Below are 16,343 nucleotides of genomic sequence, written 5' to 3'. Positions count from 1 at the left end.
ACCAGTTGTTTTTCTGGAAACCAATAAACCTCATTCTTCCTGTGATTTTGGTTGGGATATGGTTTTGTGTTTCTAGTCAGAACCACTTGCTGTAATTTATATTGTATCAGTGGTACTGGTGAAGACCAGGACAGCAACTTTTAACAGCATTTCATTGAACATGAGTCGCACTGTGTTTGCTGTGCAGAGGATTGCTCTTAAGAGAAAAAGAAGGAAAAAATTTACAGCCCATTTCTGCAATGATGCTGACTTTAAAAGCACGATCAACCAATAAGATGTACTTGCAGAGTGCACTGGCACTCTCAGGTATAAAGTTTGGAGTGTTTAAAGCATGCTGTTATAACCCAGATCCTGTAATACTTGTTTTACTAATGTCTCTGTAAAGATAATATTCCTGGTTAGATGGCTTCTCCAGCTGCTGAAAGGAAAGAATCATTCCCTGGGTTGCAGTGGAGGACGTGGGGAAAGGAATAAAGTGGCCTGGCAACAAAACAAGGACAAGAAATAGCCTTATATCTGCATAATGAAAGCAACCCTAATTCAACCCTAATTTTTTTTTTTTTTGTTAGTTGTTAAGGGAAAAACAAAACACACCCCCAAACAAAAATAAAAGTAGCAAAATATTAAAAAAAAAAAAAAGAAAAAAAAAAGCTGTTGTGATTGGGGTGTGGCTTAGTTACCAGAAATAGATTTTCCCCCAAAGCTTTTTGTCACATTCTAATTCTGTAGCACCTGCTCTGACTTCTGCAGGAAGAGCCCAGCAGCAGTTTTAATCACCAGATCTATTTTGGAACAGTGCTGAAGATGGGAAGCAAGAGGAAAACTGGAGTGCTACAGTTGTATCTGCAGTTTCTGCAGGAGGCTGCAGCCCAAGACAGGCTCAGAGCCAAGGGATCCATGGTACAGGAGAGATTCCTGTTACATTCCATTCGTCTGCCTCTCTACACCCCTCCAGATCTTACTGACAGCAAAAAACAGCTTTGAAAAATCGAGCATAATATCCTTACATTAAAACTCTACATACAATTGTTTCTAACTTGCATAAACACAACTTTCCTTCAATCACAAAAATATTTTGATTCAGTTCCATAAGGAAAAGGTAATCTCTGAAGGCTTGTTGTTTATCAGTGTTTATCTTATAACTGCAACTGACATAAAATCTACTATCATTTTCATCGTCCCCTGCTAACAATGAAGAGTATTTAAGTATTTTAGGAAAATTAACATCTTGACTTGCACTGTAATGAACTTGTAGATTTTCTTCAGTGACACAGTTCTCCAAACCAACCCATGACCATATATGCACATTCCCCGAAACACCTCAGATGATCATGATTTACCTAACAAACTAAGGATGTTTAACAGGTTAGAGAAAGTAATTCCCAAAGAACAAACCAAGACGTAAGGTTTTAATTCAGAAAACAGTGACAACAATAATCAACTGAGAAACCTTTTATTCAGCTAACAAGGTGAAAGTAAAACCTACTTTACCAAGCAGACATTTTGCAGCAGAAGTCAAACAGCCAGTGAGAAAAGTAGTAGAGGTAGTAACAAATACCAAACATGTTTCAAATTTGTGTAAGTAACTGCCAAACTAACAAGTAGAAAACCCTCAGTAATCTGCCAATATCCAGTACAAAGCAGTTTTAGTTAATACAAGTCATTCCCCAACACTCAAAGTCCATGTTGCCACAGCATGCACTTAGTGGGGACTGTCATGTGAGAGTTTAGGAAAGGAAGACCCCTTGTTTTCCAGGTTATCTAGAGAAGTACTGAGCCCAGGGGTTTCTACATCTTTTCCTTTCTGGCATGTCTGAGGCCCTGGGAGACTTTGCACAGAATATTTTAGAATGAACAGTGCAACTCTCTAGGTCTGCACTGGAACTCTCATGAGCAAAGGTGTACAAATGGTGCAGCCTTGACACTGGGACACATCTGTTGTCCCAGTGACATAAAATGCTGTGGTTTACTGATCCTTGTGCCACAGTAAGGGTAATAAACTATTGTTGATGAACACACTGGTATCAGAAAGCACAAGCAGTAGTACCCCCTTGGAATAAAATTAGCTGATAGGCACTCTCGTGGAGAAGCAGAGGGTTACAGCCTGTGAGCCATCTCAGGAGTCTCCCCTGACCTCAGTCCCCTTTAAAGTTATATTTTTATAGTTTTCTTTGGTGGTGTGGAAAAAATAAGGTGCCAGCTATTTATGTAATTGCATGATTAGGTAGATTTTGACTGGCTTTAGTCAAACATGTGAAGCAAGTGCAGGTTTTATTTCATTAGAACAGCCTACAAGCACTCCAGGAGGCACCAGAAGTCTGCATCCAATGGAATCAATCAGCAAAACCGTGGAGGTCTTTAAAAGCCTCTGGAGCCAATACTAAGTAATCTGCTTAGGCAGGGAGGTTGGACTAGAATACATTCTCTGATCCCCACACCAACCTCACCCACTCTGATTCTGTGAAAATTAATTGCAGCTCCAAATCCCTTCTCACGGTTCCTAAACATAATTCCTAAAATTGCTACATAATTTTCCTGTACTTTCAAGCTCTGTTGCTCTCACGCACACAACTGGACATGACGAGCTGAAAGAGGAAGACACACCAAAATGCAGCAAGCAACTTCTTTCAGGCATCTCCTTAGTGTTTATTTGTGTTACCCTGCACAGTCTCACATGCTTTTTGGACACTGAGACCTTTATGCATTGTGCAAATTCAGTCCTTGCTTAGTTTTTTCCCTCATAGAGTTATCCCCAACTATCCCAGAAAGAGATTACTATTTTACACTTGGTATTCAGCAGGAGACACTGGTTCTAGGTCTTTAACAAGGTCAAGTAACATTACTACTCCTTCAGCTGCACCACCAAGTATGAGGTTCCCCAAACAAGACAGGAAGTATTGGCTTAAGCAGTAACTTACTGTACAAGGCTTCTCATAATGTTTAAAGAAGACCTTCTGTACCCTGATCCAAAATGGTTCCAGTGGTTCATATAGTGGAACAGCTGATAAAGCTTCAGGCGTTTCTCAAACCCTGCAGCTCTGGGGATTTTACTGTGATAAGCAGAATAAAAAGAACCAGTGAAGCCACTAAACATCCCAGCTATTGCGAGCTCGTACTCTGAATGGCCGTAGAAAGAAGCCGGATCGAAAATAATTGGACCAGAATCATCCTCAGCTACATTTCCGCCCCAGAGATCCCCATGCAGGAGAGCAGGAACAATATTCATATGACAGAAAAAACTGGGTATCTTCAGCTGCAGGGGAGAAAAGGAAGACATGTAAATGACACAATCATTAAAATGTAGATGTTTATCTGCATACTTGAAGCATCCTAAAACCCATCACTTAAACCACCACAGCACTTGATCAACAGAGATGCTGAGTACATCCAGAGGACTCTTATTGTTCATAAAATGGAGCAGCATAATGGTCACCTAAATCTTTTTTAGCAAGAATATAAAAACCTTGAAACTCAGATATTGACCAGGGTTAGTAACAACAGCCACCAACATTTCATCACTAAAAAGCTCAAGGATGTCTCACCAAATTTCCAAAATGTAGGACCCAAAGAGCCAACAGTACAGTCACTTAATCAGCTGCAAACAGTGAATGAACAGACAGCAAGCAGGACAGAAGTGCTTCTGTACATTTCTCATCATGAACATGTTACAGAGAATGAGAGTATGAACTCCATCCAGTATCCCCCAAACAGTAAGGCAAAGTACCTATCTGGAACTTTGGAATTCATTCTGGAATGTTAGCATAGGGAGATATGGCGAATGCCATTATACTTTAGAAGGGCATTTTAATCCCTAAAAACTGGAGTCTCTTACCAACAGAACCTGGTACAAACCAACAAACAGGAACTCTGGTTTAAAAAAATAAAATGTAAGTATACCCAGCTCTCCCAATAATGAGAACTGAGAGAATTCCTCCTACCTGAAGCTGTGCCCAAAGTTCTCTTGCTTCTCTGTCACCTGATTCCTTTTCAATCATGTCCATCTGGGGCTGGATCCTCTGTCTAGCAAAGAAACTCACCCAGTCACTGTGCCAGTCGTTCACCTGAAGGAACAGCACTGCAAAAGTCAGTTCTACACCACACAAAAGGCAGATTTGCTTCTTTTTCAAATAAGCCTTTGAGTATCATGCAGCCTTTGTGCTGGTACCATCCAGGACAGTAAATACTACCATCATTTAATCTAATGTTATTTTAAAACATTAAATTAGGATAATTTTCTCTTAGAATATTTATCTCTTTAAAACACGAATTAGAATAATTTTCACTTCGTGATTAAATTCCAAGAAATTGAAGAGCTATCAAGTGTGAAAAGCACTACCTTCCTCAGCAGGCTGAACCATGCTTTTTTTATTTTCACTGCTCCACAAATTCATTTATTTTCGTTACGATAATTTTGACCCTCTGTGTCACTGAGGGGAAAAAAAACAAATTTAAAATTCTATCAGTCTGATGAAGTACAACCTACCTGTGGAAGATAGCCACAGCAGGTAACTGTATGAAAGCCAAACTGATCCACAAACTGGATTTCCGTTTGCCCTTGACCTTTACCTATCAAAACAAAAAAAAAAAAAATTCAACAACAGTAACAGAATAATGAGCGTCCAGGACACAAATGAACATTCAAAACTATGCAAGAGTACAATGCTGCTTCTACTGAGAATAAAAAAAATTGAACTTTAATGTTCTTTTTATGGTTACAATGTGGGTTTTTTTTAAATTTAAAGTTTGACGTAAAGCAGCTAGATTCTGGTCTTCAAAATTGTATTTTGAGGTTCTTTATCTCCTCTGATACCATAGAAACTGTGGTCTGGGCTCCCACGGGTCCAAAACTGAGTATGTGTTTTGCTTACACAAACCCAAACAGAGCAAACAAAAGCAAGAAGAATCCCTGCCTGGGTCTGTTTCATCCAAACCTATTCTCATGCTATCTTCAGGGGAAGATGAACTTGTCCTGAAGTAGCAGAAGTAATTTTAACTGCTTTGTAGATTATTATCAACTGTTGCTGTTGAGGCAGGATGGGAATGAGGAGACTCTGACTCAAAAGGCTGCTGAGAGTAGAACTCTGGTTTATTCAAAATGCATTGCTCTTTTATACAGAGCTCCGTGAGGACCAATTCCATTGGTCCTGAAGTGAAAACAACCATTGGTGCAGAGTGCTTGACGCACAGTGATAGAACTTAAGTATAAACAATGTGAACAACAAGAGAGATAAATAATTATTTACATTCTTCTCCAACTCTTTCCCTGGCTTCTGCCTGGATAGAAACTCTCTGTTTCTCTCTTTGACTGAATCTGAGACCGACAATCAACTGGGTTAAATTTGCAAACAGCTGTATACTGTACCAACTATGCGCCTTTCTTTCTTCAGTTTCTCTCCAAGTTTCTGGTTATAAAGGTGAAGATCAGCCAGCTGAGTTCCAAGCTGTGATGAGTGTCTAAGAAACAAAACAGGAATCTGAGTACCACTGACACATGAACAGAACCAGGTCTTGATATTCCAGGGGTCACTTGAACAGATTTATCAAGTAAGTGAAAGCAGTTCTACACCTCTAACAAAATATTTTTTCAGTGTATTCCAGTTATAAATGCCTTGTCTTCCTATCAAGACTGCATAGTAACACAAAATGTACTTACTTGGTTGTTTCTGACACCACTACGTAAAAGTGAGTAGCAAGCACAAATTTACTAACACAGAGAAACTATCAATTCTAATTTCTGTGTGACATCACTTCTGTGAGGACTCTCAGTAAGATATAGGTAAGAAAGCATGCACAACATGTTGTGCCTTTTTTTTCTAACTCTGGTAAAATCTGTTTGGGAAACAGAACCAAAAGGCTGATCCTCTTCTTTCTACTGCTGCTTTCAGCTGCTTTCCTCTAGCATGCCTAGATGATGAGTGTCACAGAGGCCTAGTTTATTACATATTTTTACTAAAACCTTATCCTCTACCTGGCTCAGAAGAGTATTGTAGTAATTACAAACAGATATTACAACCAGTCGCCTCACATGTTAACAAAATTACGTTCCTTTTACTGCCTTTGACCTTCCTCAACTTTCCCTGTTCTTCAGGCACTGATGTTTAAGGCAAAGTTACTTCTTCAACTTGTTCCTGTTAATACAGGAAATCTACATGCCAAAGGTGCCATTTTTGACCCCAAAACAGCAACATCTCTGCCCTTTCTCTTGGGACTCACTGAGGGCTCTTCATGAATTAGAAACTCTGCCAACAAGTAGGATGAGGGACAAGACTTTAAACTGGTTGCAGAAAAGTTCTGGGAGAGAGATGAGAAATTGGTCATGATCACCGCCCTAATGGAATCACATAGATCAATTCATCATATTAAGTGCTTATCACAGAAAAGGGTCAAAAATTTGTAACTATAAAAATGAAGGTAAAAGCTGAAAATACAGAAATCAAGATTAATTGATTTGGGGAAGTGCCAAGCAGTACAGTACTGGTTCTTATACAGGGAGCAAGTACACAACACAGGTTATCAGGCTGGTCATTTTCCTTTCTGTGAATAGAAAACTTACTGTAAAAACCACTAATTACCTAAACAAACAAACCCAAAACTAACCAAAACCCAGACCCACTTTGGGATGTATGATCTATCTGCTAGGTGAGGCACTATTAAGTATTTTATACAACACTCTGCTGTGTGATTTCCCATATTGTCTTGACCTGCTTTAGAAAAAAATTAAACAGGTTTCCCCTATGAATCATGACAGCCAAAATTTCTGGTTAAAGGAGGCAAAGATAACACTGTTTTACCTGCTCACATCCTTCATTTCCAAATGTTGCATCACAAACGCAGTACTGCAGTCAGGCAGGTCTATGACTTTGATGGGTTTAGGCACTTTTATCGTCCCTGTCTTCAGGATGGCTTCCAGACTTGCCATTTCTCCCTCAAACATTCTTCTGGCCTGCCAGATATTAAGGGAAAGCGTTAGTGTCTATGAGCATCAGCCACAGGCAAACAAAGCACTTCCAGGAAATAAATAAAACTTACATAGAAAGGCTGGAGGACACGTTTATTCACACACCAAGATACAGACAGCACCAGAGCATCAGACTTGACAGTAGTTTTACAAATAGACTAATGTCACTTCATAAAATGAGTGAAAATTACTTAGGTTCTAGAATTCTCTATAATTTAGAAAGTCTGTTCGCAATTGAAGGAGTGGAAACAGCTTACGGATAAAGTATGAGCTCCATCAGCTGTGCCCCATCAGACTTGTGTTCTAGAGCTATCACCAGAATGGTTTTCCATGATGTTTTCTTTTACCTCATGAGGGAAGGGTGTGGGTGGCAATCAACTGTAGCAGCCAAATACCCCTTATCACACTTGCCCAACCAAGCCACCACGAACTGCATTTGCTTGGATAACATTCTGAATTTGGGACCTATTTCATGCACCTGCTACCCACAGCAAGGAAAACCTACTCTCCTGAGTTTCTCCTCTGAGATCAGTGACACTCATCACATGAAGAAATGTTTCTCTGTAAGAGTCAGGCAGGGGTTGTAGAAAGAGCATGTGAGAAATTTAACATATCAGGTAAAAGTAAAACAGGAAAGTGGAATTAATAAAATAGAAAGAGAATGCTAGCCCCTTTAGTAATGCTCCATGCAACACAGTCACAGGACAATCTGCAACAGGCATCAACTAAGAGGCAACCACAGAATGGTTTGTGCTGGAAAGGACCTTAAGACATCCATAAACACCACCCTGTCCCACCCCCTGCCATGGGCAGGGACACCTTCCATTATCTCCAAGTCCTGTCCAGTCTGCCCTTGGACACTCCCAGGGATCCAGGGGCAGCCACAGCTTCTCTGTGCCAGGGCCTCCCCACTCTCAGAGTCAGGAATTTCTTCCTAATGTCTGACCTAAACCTACTCTCTTTAAAGTAGAAGCCATTTCCCCTTTCCCTGTCACTCCAGGTCCTTGTAAAAAGTCTTTCCCCATCTTTCCTGTGGGCTTCCTTTGACACTGGAAGGTGCAATTGTGTCTCTACAGAGCCTTCTCTTCTGCAGGCTGAACAACCCCAGCTGTCCCAGCCTGTCCTCATGGTGCTCCATCCCTCTGACCATCTCTGGGAGACATCTCTGCCTGTCCTTTTGCCTCAAGAGTGTCCACAGGAAATCAGGAAATACTGCCTCTGTCTAAAGCATCACACTTGGCTACGAACTGCTGGTGCACAGCAGCTGCTGCTCATACAGCACAGCGTTTACAGCACTTCAACAAAGTTTGCTTTAATCAGCACTCAGGATCCACACACAGGCAAAAGCACACAACAGGAAACTGCTGAACAGAAAATCCACCCAGATCTTTCCTCCCCCTACCCCAAGCCTGATCTTGCAGCTAGTTGGGATTGTATAGCTAAATACAGAATTAGCAAAGGCCTAAGGAAGGGCTACACCAATTCAAACTCTCTTCTGTGAATCAGGATAACCTTCCTGTATTATCCCATGTTACCTCCCCCATCCAGCTCCCCAGCTGGATCAGAAATTGTTGAGAAATTTGGAACAGATATAGTAGCATGTGTACTTTCAAACACATTTGCTTGTTATGAAGTATGAAGGCCAAATACAAGTTTTGACTCCTGTTCTGCCACTGACGTTATCTAGGTGATAAACACAAGTATGGAGTATCTTTGAAGTAAATTCCACCTGATCTCTGTTTCTACAAAGAATGCTGAAGAAATAAGTTGCATTTTAGTTATCCCTACCAAATGCAGTTATCTTCCTTTGACCATACATTCTAGATATTGAAAGGACAAAGCAGAAAAGCTTGAACAATTGTGAAAAAAATATCACTTACTAAGAAAAGCTCTTATGCTGTGTGCAGGGAATTAAAAGTTTTAGTTAAAGCCACAGGTGTACACCCCCTCAGCAGACAATTTAATACCCGCTGGGTTGCCTTAGCCCCTGTCACAGCACTTGCAGACACTGTTACAGCACTGCTACCCTTGGAGGTGACAACAGCATGTCATGCATGGTACTGCATGTACTGGACAAACAACACCGATACCACAACACCATCCAGACTCAGAATCAGTCAGGCTGGAAAAGACCTTCCAGATCATCAAGTCCAACCTTTGACCCATCTGCACCTTGTCATCCACACCACAGCACTAAGTGCCACGTCCAGGCATTCTCTGGGCACCTGCAGGGATGGAGACTCCACCACCTACTTGGGCAACCCCTTCCAGTGCTTAATTGCCTCTTCCAGGAAGAAATTCCTGCTGAGAGTAGGTTTAGGTCAGGTATTAGGAAGAAACTCCTGGCTGTGAGAGTGGTGAGGCCCTAGCACAGGTTTCCCAGAGAAGCTGTGGGTGCCCCTGGATCCTTGGGAGTGTCCAAGAGCTGCTGCCCACCCTGAGCCTCCCCTGGCCCAGCCTGAGGCCGTTCCCTCTGCTCCTGTCCCTGTTCCTGGAGCAGAGCCCGACCCCCCGGCTGTCCCCTCCTGTCAGGAGCTGTGCAGAGCTCCAGGTCCCCGCTGAGCCTCCTTTCTCCAGGCTGAGCCCCTTCCCAGCTCCCTCAGCCTCTCCTGGGGCTCCATTCCCTTCCCCAGCCCCATTCCCTCCTCTGGCCACGCTCCAGCCCCTCCACTCCCTGTGTGGGGGGCCCAGAGGTGACAGAACGGCCTCAGCAGGGCCAGCTGCCCTGATCCAGGGAATCACGGTGATCCAGCCTCCCTGACCACAGGGACGGGCACTGCCCTGATCCAGGGAATCACGGATCCAGGGAATCACGGTGATCCAGCCTCCCTGACCACAGGGACGGGCACTGCCCTGATCCAGGGAATCACGGATCCAGGGAATCATGGTGATCCAGCCTCCCTGATCACAGGGACGGGCACTGCCCTGATCCAGGGAATCCCGGTGATCCAGCCTCCCTGACCACAGGGACAGACACTGCCCTGATCCAGGGAATCACTGATCCAGGGAATCACAGTGATCCAGCCTCCCTGACCACAGGGACGGGCACTGCCCTGATCCAGGGAATCACTGATCCAGGGAGTCACGGTGATCCAGTGTCCCTGATCACAGGGACGGGCACTGCTCTGATCCAGGGAATCACTGATCCAGGGAATCACGGTGATCCAGCCTCCCTGATCACAGGGACGGGCACTGCCCTGATCCAGGGAATCACTGATCCAGGGAATCACGGTGATCCAGCCTCCCTGACCACAGGGACGGGCACTGCCCTGATCCAGGGAATCACGGATCCAGGGAGTCACGGTGATCCAGCGTCCCTGACCACAGGGACGGGCACTGCCCTGATCCAGGGAATCCCAGTGATCCAGCCTCCCTGACCACAGGGACGGGCACTGCCCTGATCCAGGGAATCACTGATCCAGGGAATCACGGTGATCCAGCGTCCCTGATCACAGGGACGGGCACTGCCCTGATCCAGGGAATCACAGTGATCCAGCCTCCCTGATCACAGGGACTAGCACTGCCCTGATCCAGGGAATCCCGGTGATCCAGCCTCCCTGACCACAGGGATGGGCACTGCTCTGATCCAGGGAATCACTGATCCAGGGAATCCCGGTGATCCAGCCTCCCTGACCACAGGGACAGGCACTGCCCTGATCCAGGGAATCACTGATCCAGGGAATCCCGGTGATCCAGCGTCCCTGACCACAGGGACGGGCACTGCCCTGATCCAGGGAATCACTGATCCAGGGAATCACACTGATCCAGCCTCCCTGACCACAGGGACGGGCACTGCCCTGATCCAGGGAATCACTGATCCAGGGAATCACAGTGATCCAGCCTCCCAGATCACAGGGACAGGCACTGCTCTGATCCAGGGAATCACTGATCCAGGGAGTCACAGTGATCCAGCCTCCCTGACCACAGGGACGGGCACTGCTCCGCCAGGATGCTGCTTCCCACCGCGGGGCCGGCCCACCGCCGGCAGCCCCGATCCCCGCCCCGCCGCACCTCCAGCTGAGAGTTGCACTTCACGAACACCCGGCCGTGGTCCGTGTCGTAGCTCCGGCCCTGGCTGATGCAGCCGGCCGCCGTGTGCCCGGTCGGCCGCAGCACCGTCGTGCCCAGCGCCTCCCGCAGCGCGTCCTCCATGGCGGCGGCCGGGTCGGGGACGGGACGGGACGGGACGGGACCGGGCGGCAAGGGAGGGAAGGGACGGGACGAGGAGCAGCGGGACGGGGCGGAAGGGACGGGGGAAGGGCGGAGGGGACGGGGGAAGGGCGGAGGGGACGGGCCAAGGGCGGAGGGGATGAACCAAGGGCGGAGGGGACGGGCCAAGGGCGGAGGGGATGAACCGAGGGCGGAGGGGATGAACCGAGGGCGGAGGGGATGAACCGAGGGCGGAGGGGACGGGCCAAGGGCGGAGGGGACGAACCGAGGGCGGAGGGGACGAACCGAGGGCGGAGGGGACGAACCGAGGGCGGAGGGGACGAACCGAGGGCGGAGGGGACGAACCGAGGGCGGAGGGGACGGGCCGAGGGCGGAGGGGACGGGCCAAGGGCGGAGGGGACGGGCCAAGGGCGGAGGGGACGGGCCAAGGGCGGAGGGGATGAACCGAGGGCGGATGAGGCACTACTGTCAAAAGATTCTCTCATTCCTCGTATGCCGGTTCTCCCCTATGTTCAGACTTTTTTTTTTTTTTTTCTCTCTTAATCACCATTGTTCCACCAATTACAAAATCACTGTTGATTTTGTTGAGTTGGAAGGGACCCACAAGCACCATCAAGCCCAGCTGGTGGCCCTGCACATGACATCCCCACTGTCCCATGTGCCTCAGAGCATTGTCCTACAGTATTTTTCTTAAAATCTGCACAGCTGCATAGTAAACGTACCGTATCCCCGGGTTCTACTAATAAATTTATTATAAAGCCCTGGAGAAATTAAAAGACCAGAAAAAATTCAGCTTCAAATATGATAATATTTGAATACAAATATTATCAACAGAAGTAGTAAGGCAACAACAGAAGTACTTACAACGCTGAAACTTCTTTAATACAGAAGTTTGATGCTAACTTATATCACCTTAAATAAATAAGCTACAGTTCAGTAATGACATACATAATCTTACAGGTATTAACATAAAGTTTTAAATAAATAAGATACAGTTGATAGACGTGTCCTGGCTGAAGCAGACAGTGGGTGCCAGGACTCTGCTCGCTGTTGCCAAATTTCTGTAGTAGTCTCGTAATATAATACAGATAATTGTGCAGATACTGGCATTGATTCTTCACAGTAGCCGGGGCTACACAAGCAATGAAAGATAAAAAGAAGATTAAGGCATGTAAACATTTCCCGGGAGTTTAGAATTTCATATTCGTCGGTTTAAAGCGGCACCAAAGACAGCTCAAGTGGGTGGAGTCTGAGGGCTGAACAAATTCTTTGACATCGTTTTGCAGAAATCAGAGTGCGCGCACGTCGAATCTCCGCATCAGTGAGAATTCCTCAAGGTTTCCTTTTGTCTCCTGCACAGAACGTCCCTGCGTCTCCGTGGGTGCCCATGCGTGGCCACAAGCTTGCCCCGAGTCCCAGTCAGTGTCAAATCTCTCTTGTGCAGGTGGCGGATCCTGAATTCCCAACTGAAGGGAACACTGAGTGAGCTCTGCAGAGACCTCTCAGGTCATCGAATCCAAACGTTAACCCAAAACTACCCAGTCCCACCCCTAAGCCATGTCCAAAGTGCCACATTTACATCCTTCACTATTACCCCGCAGAGCCGTGCCGAATGGGCCACTGAAAAGTCACCAGGAAATAAAAAGACATTACAGGGCCTTCAGGGTAAGGGCAATGTCACTAAGTGGGAGCTTGCCCCGAGTCCCTGTCAGTGACAAATCGCTCCTGTGGAAGTGATGGGGCTCAGAATCCCCAAGTAAAGGGAACACAGAGTGAGATCTGCAGAGACCTCTCAGTCACCAAATCCAAAGGTTAATGCAAAACTACCAATCCTACCCATAAGTCATGTCTCAAGGGCCAAATTTACCCCCTCTTTAAATCCCTCTAGCAATGGTGAAAACACAGAAGCCATGCCAAATGCAAGCAGGACACCAGCTGAGCTCTTCAAGGCCGACAAGGTACAAGTTAGGCAAAACAATGATATTGTGCATCCTCAAAAGGGGGGGTGGAGGAACAGGTGGAGGAACAGCACCTAAAAAACCACGAGCTGTTGAAGTCAGACCCCGAACTTCCAATAGGAGTGTGACCATATCAAACTTAAGGAAGTAGGGATAGATGATGAATGTGTAATCAGTGTGTGAGATAAAATCTCTTTCACCCAGCACTCACGGCACATGGATAGAGAAAGGATGCCAATGCTGCAATAAAGAATAGCTTCTTTCTAGTGCTCAAATTATATTAGACTATTTCTGTCTGGCCAATTTCAGTGTCATTACCCACTCCCAAAATTCTCAGTCGTGGACAGATCTTTCTGTAGCAGAAGCAGAAATAAAAGGTCCTTCTTTCAGTCTCCGCTGACTTGAGTCCTCTTCTCGCCAAAATGTACAAATAGCATGTGGTCACTTCATAAAAGATGAAGGGAAATATCAAAGGGTCATCCCTGGTGTGACAAACACCAGTTGGAGACACATTGCACAGAACTGAAAAAAAATTATGGATCTGGGTATTGATAGTTCTGCACCAGAAGCATTCTTAAAAGTCCAGTTCCAACTTCTATTCTGCTGCTTTTATTGTAGCCTAGAAGGAAAATATAATAGAAATGGCCATTTCCTTCCATGCATAGCAAGGACATCACTACTCATTGAGGAACTGGCACCCAGCAGTGTCAGCTCCCTGTTGAGCACCATGTCGGTGATGGTATCACACAGCTAATGAAAGGGGCAGCCAAGAGAAGGGATGTGGAGGCTGGAGCCCAGGAGCACCTGAGGACCCACAGCATGCCCGGGGCTCTATTTTTGTCACAGGAATGTCGCCTTCAGGGCCAGTTCCTCCAAGGCAGACCAGTGAAAACTGCACCAGCTGTGCTGGACTCGGTGGTTTTGAGCACCCGGCACTGGTGGGTGTTCCTGAGTACCAGTTCCACTGGGATGTGCCATTCCACCGTTCTTCCCAGCTGTGGCTCTGCATCTCCAGACAATTCTCGTTTGCTCTCCTGTTTCTCGAGTGATCGAGCACACGTTTGCTCCTGAAAGCTGAAGGCACCTGACACATGAACTTCAGCAGCAGCAGGAGATCCCGGTGTAACAAATGACAGCATTCCATCACCACAAGCACTGTCTCAGCATCTCTGCTTGACTTAAGCCACACTGTATAAGACAGACGACAAAACCAAATAGGGAAAGAGGTTTTGAAGGAATTTAGGAATAAAAGGAGGATTTATCATGTTTGGAAGGAGGATCAGGTCTCTCAGGAAGTATTTAAGTGTGTTGCTAGAGCATGTGGGAAAAAAATTGGGAAGCTCAGATTAAACTTAATTAGGCAATTTTTGTAAAGGATAATAATTCTTTTTACAAATATATTAACAGCAAGATAAATGTGTGTGTCCAAACCAGATAATTTTGAAGATTATCAGGGCGTGTCCAGGTGGCCACTGTGACCTCACCGGTGACGGCGTGTCTGTCCCCACAACGACAGCCCCGGGAGCATTGTGACCTGGGGGCTGACGCCGCTCCCTCGGCGCCCGCTCCGCTATAAAAGCGGGCGCGCCGCCGCCGCCCCCGGGCACCATGGCCCGCTACCGGCGGCGCTCCCGCAGGAGCCGCAGCCGCAGCCGCAGCCGCAGCCGCAGCCGGCGCCGCCGCTCCCGCCGCCGGGGCGTGCGCAGGAGCCGCCGGGCCTCCCGCCGCTCCGCGTACCGCCGGCGCCGCCGCTCCAGCCGCAGGCGCCGCCGCCGGCGCTGAGCCGAGCGCGGGGCTCGGCCTCGCACGGCCCGAGGAGCGCGCGGAGCGGCCGCGCCGCGGGGCTGCGGATGCCAATAAAGGCCAGCAAAACTTAAAAGGACTGCGTGTGCCTGCGAGTTCCCGTGTCCCTGCGCCACAGCCCCGGTGCTCCGCGCCGGCGCTCAGGAGCGGGGCTCGTGTCCCAGCAGAGCCGGGACACCCAGAGCCCTCCAAAGCGATCTCCTGTTCCGGACCTGCTGAGGGCAGCAAAGGGCTGGGTGAGGGCAATGTCACTAAGTGGGGGCTTGCCCCGAGTCCCCGTCAGTGACAAATCGCTCCTGTGGAAGTGATGGGGCTCTGAATCCCCAAGTGAAGGGAACACAGAGTGAGCTCTGCAGAGACCTCTCAGTCACCAAATCCAAACGTTAATGCAAAACTACCAGTCCTACCACTAAAAGTCATACCCCAAATACCCTTTTTACACCTCTTTGAAATCCCACCAAAATCCTGGGCAGCCCGTTCCAATGTTTGACAACATTTTTTCAACAAGAAACCATTCGAGTTACACCTTCCCGGGTGCGCCTCTGGGCACTTTTCTCTCGTGCTGTGCTTTTTCCCTGGCAGGAGCGCCTGAAGCCACGCTGATCAGCAGGAATCACAGTCTCATTCAGCACCCTCCTCTCGCCCTGTTCCCCATCGTGGGACGCGGTGCCTTTCCCTCAGTGACACGCGCAAACAAGGGGGCTGAGGGCCATGGTGACACTGAGGGGCTGAGGGCAGTATGGAGACATGAGGGCGATGGAGGCACTGAGGGGCTGAGGGCAGCATGGAGACGTGAGGGTGATGGAGGCACTGAGGGGCTGAGGGCAGCATGGAGAGATGAGGGTGATGGCGACACTGAGGGGCTGAGGGCCATGGTGACACTGAGGGGCTGAGGGCAGCATGGAGACGTGAGGGCGATGAGGGCGCTGAGGGGCTGAGGGCCATGGTGACACTGAGGGGCTGATGGCAGCATGGAGAGGTGAGGGTGATGGAGGGACTGATGGGCTGAGGGCCATGGTGACACTGAGGGGCTGAGGGCAGCATGGAGACGTGAGGCCGATGGTGGCTCCAAGGCCGATGGCTGCCGCGCTCCCCAGCCCCAAATGCCCTCTGATGTTACGCTCAACCCCGGCTAGCTCGGCACCTGGGGTGAGGACGGGCAATGAGGCACCTCTCGCTGCACCCTAGTGGGGTTTGAGAGGTGTCCCCGTGGGTCCTGAATCAGCAGCGGCTACCCTATTGGCGGCAAGGAAAAGCCGGAACCAGCTTGGGTAAAAGCCTTCTTTAATCTAGGGCCAACGTGGCCAACGCAAAGAAGATACACGACTGGAAACCCCCCAAGCTGGAACCCCGAGTGGGGTTTGGGGCAGGCAATTATAGTGTTTGGGAGGGGAATGGGAGTGGAAACTAGGGAGGGAGAACCAATGGGAGACGGGGAAGGGAGTGGCTCCACG

General features: G+C 47.6%; 1 protein-coding gene across 1 annotated transcript; it reads right to left on the bottom strand.

The window, feature by feature from the left end:
* Positions 1-1,437: 1,437 nt before the first annotated feature.
* LOC110482531 (ketosamine-3-kinase) lies at positions 1,438-11,494 on the bottom strand. The gene is made up of 6 exons (XM_077790070.2): positions 10,970-11,494; positions 6,792-6,943; positions 5,363-5,454; positions 4,484-4,566; positions 3,939-4,061; positions 1,438-3,253 (listed from the first exon to the last, which is right to left on the bottom strand). The coding sequence occupies exons 1-6, from the start codon at positions 11,108-11,110 to the stop codon at positions 2,915-2,917; spliced, it is 930 nt and encodes a 309-aa protein (XP_077646196.1). The 5' UTR covers positions 11,111-11,494; the 3' UTR covers positions 1,438-2,914.
* Between the last annotated feature and the right edge of the window lie 4,849 nt (positions 11,495-16,343).

This window comes from Lonchura striata, chromosome Z (genome assembly GCF_050655825.1).
Source record: "Lonchura striata isolate lonStrDom1 chromosome Z, ASM5065582v1, whole genome shotgun sequence".
NCBI lineage: Eukaryota > Metazoa > Chordata > Aves > Passeriformes > Estrildidae > Lonchura > Lonchura striata.
This window is presented reverse-complemented; position numbering and strand designations above follow the sequence as displayed.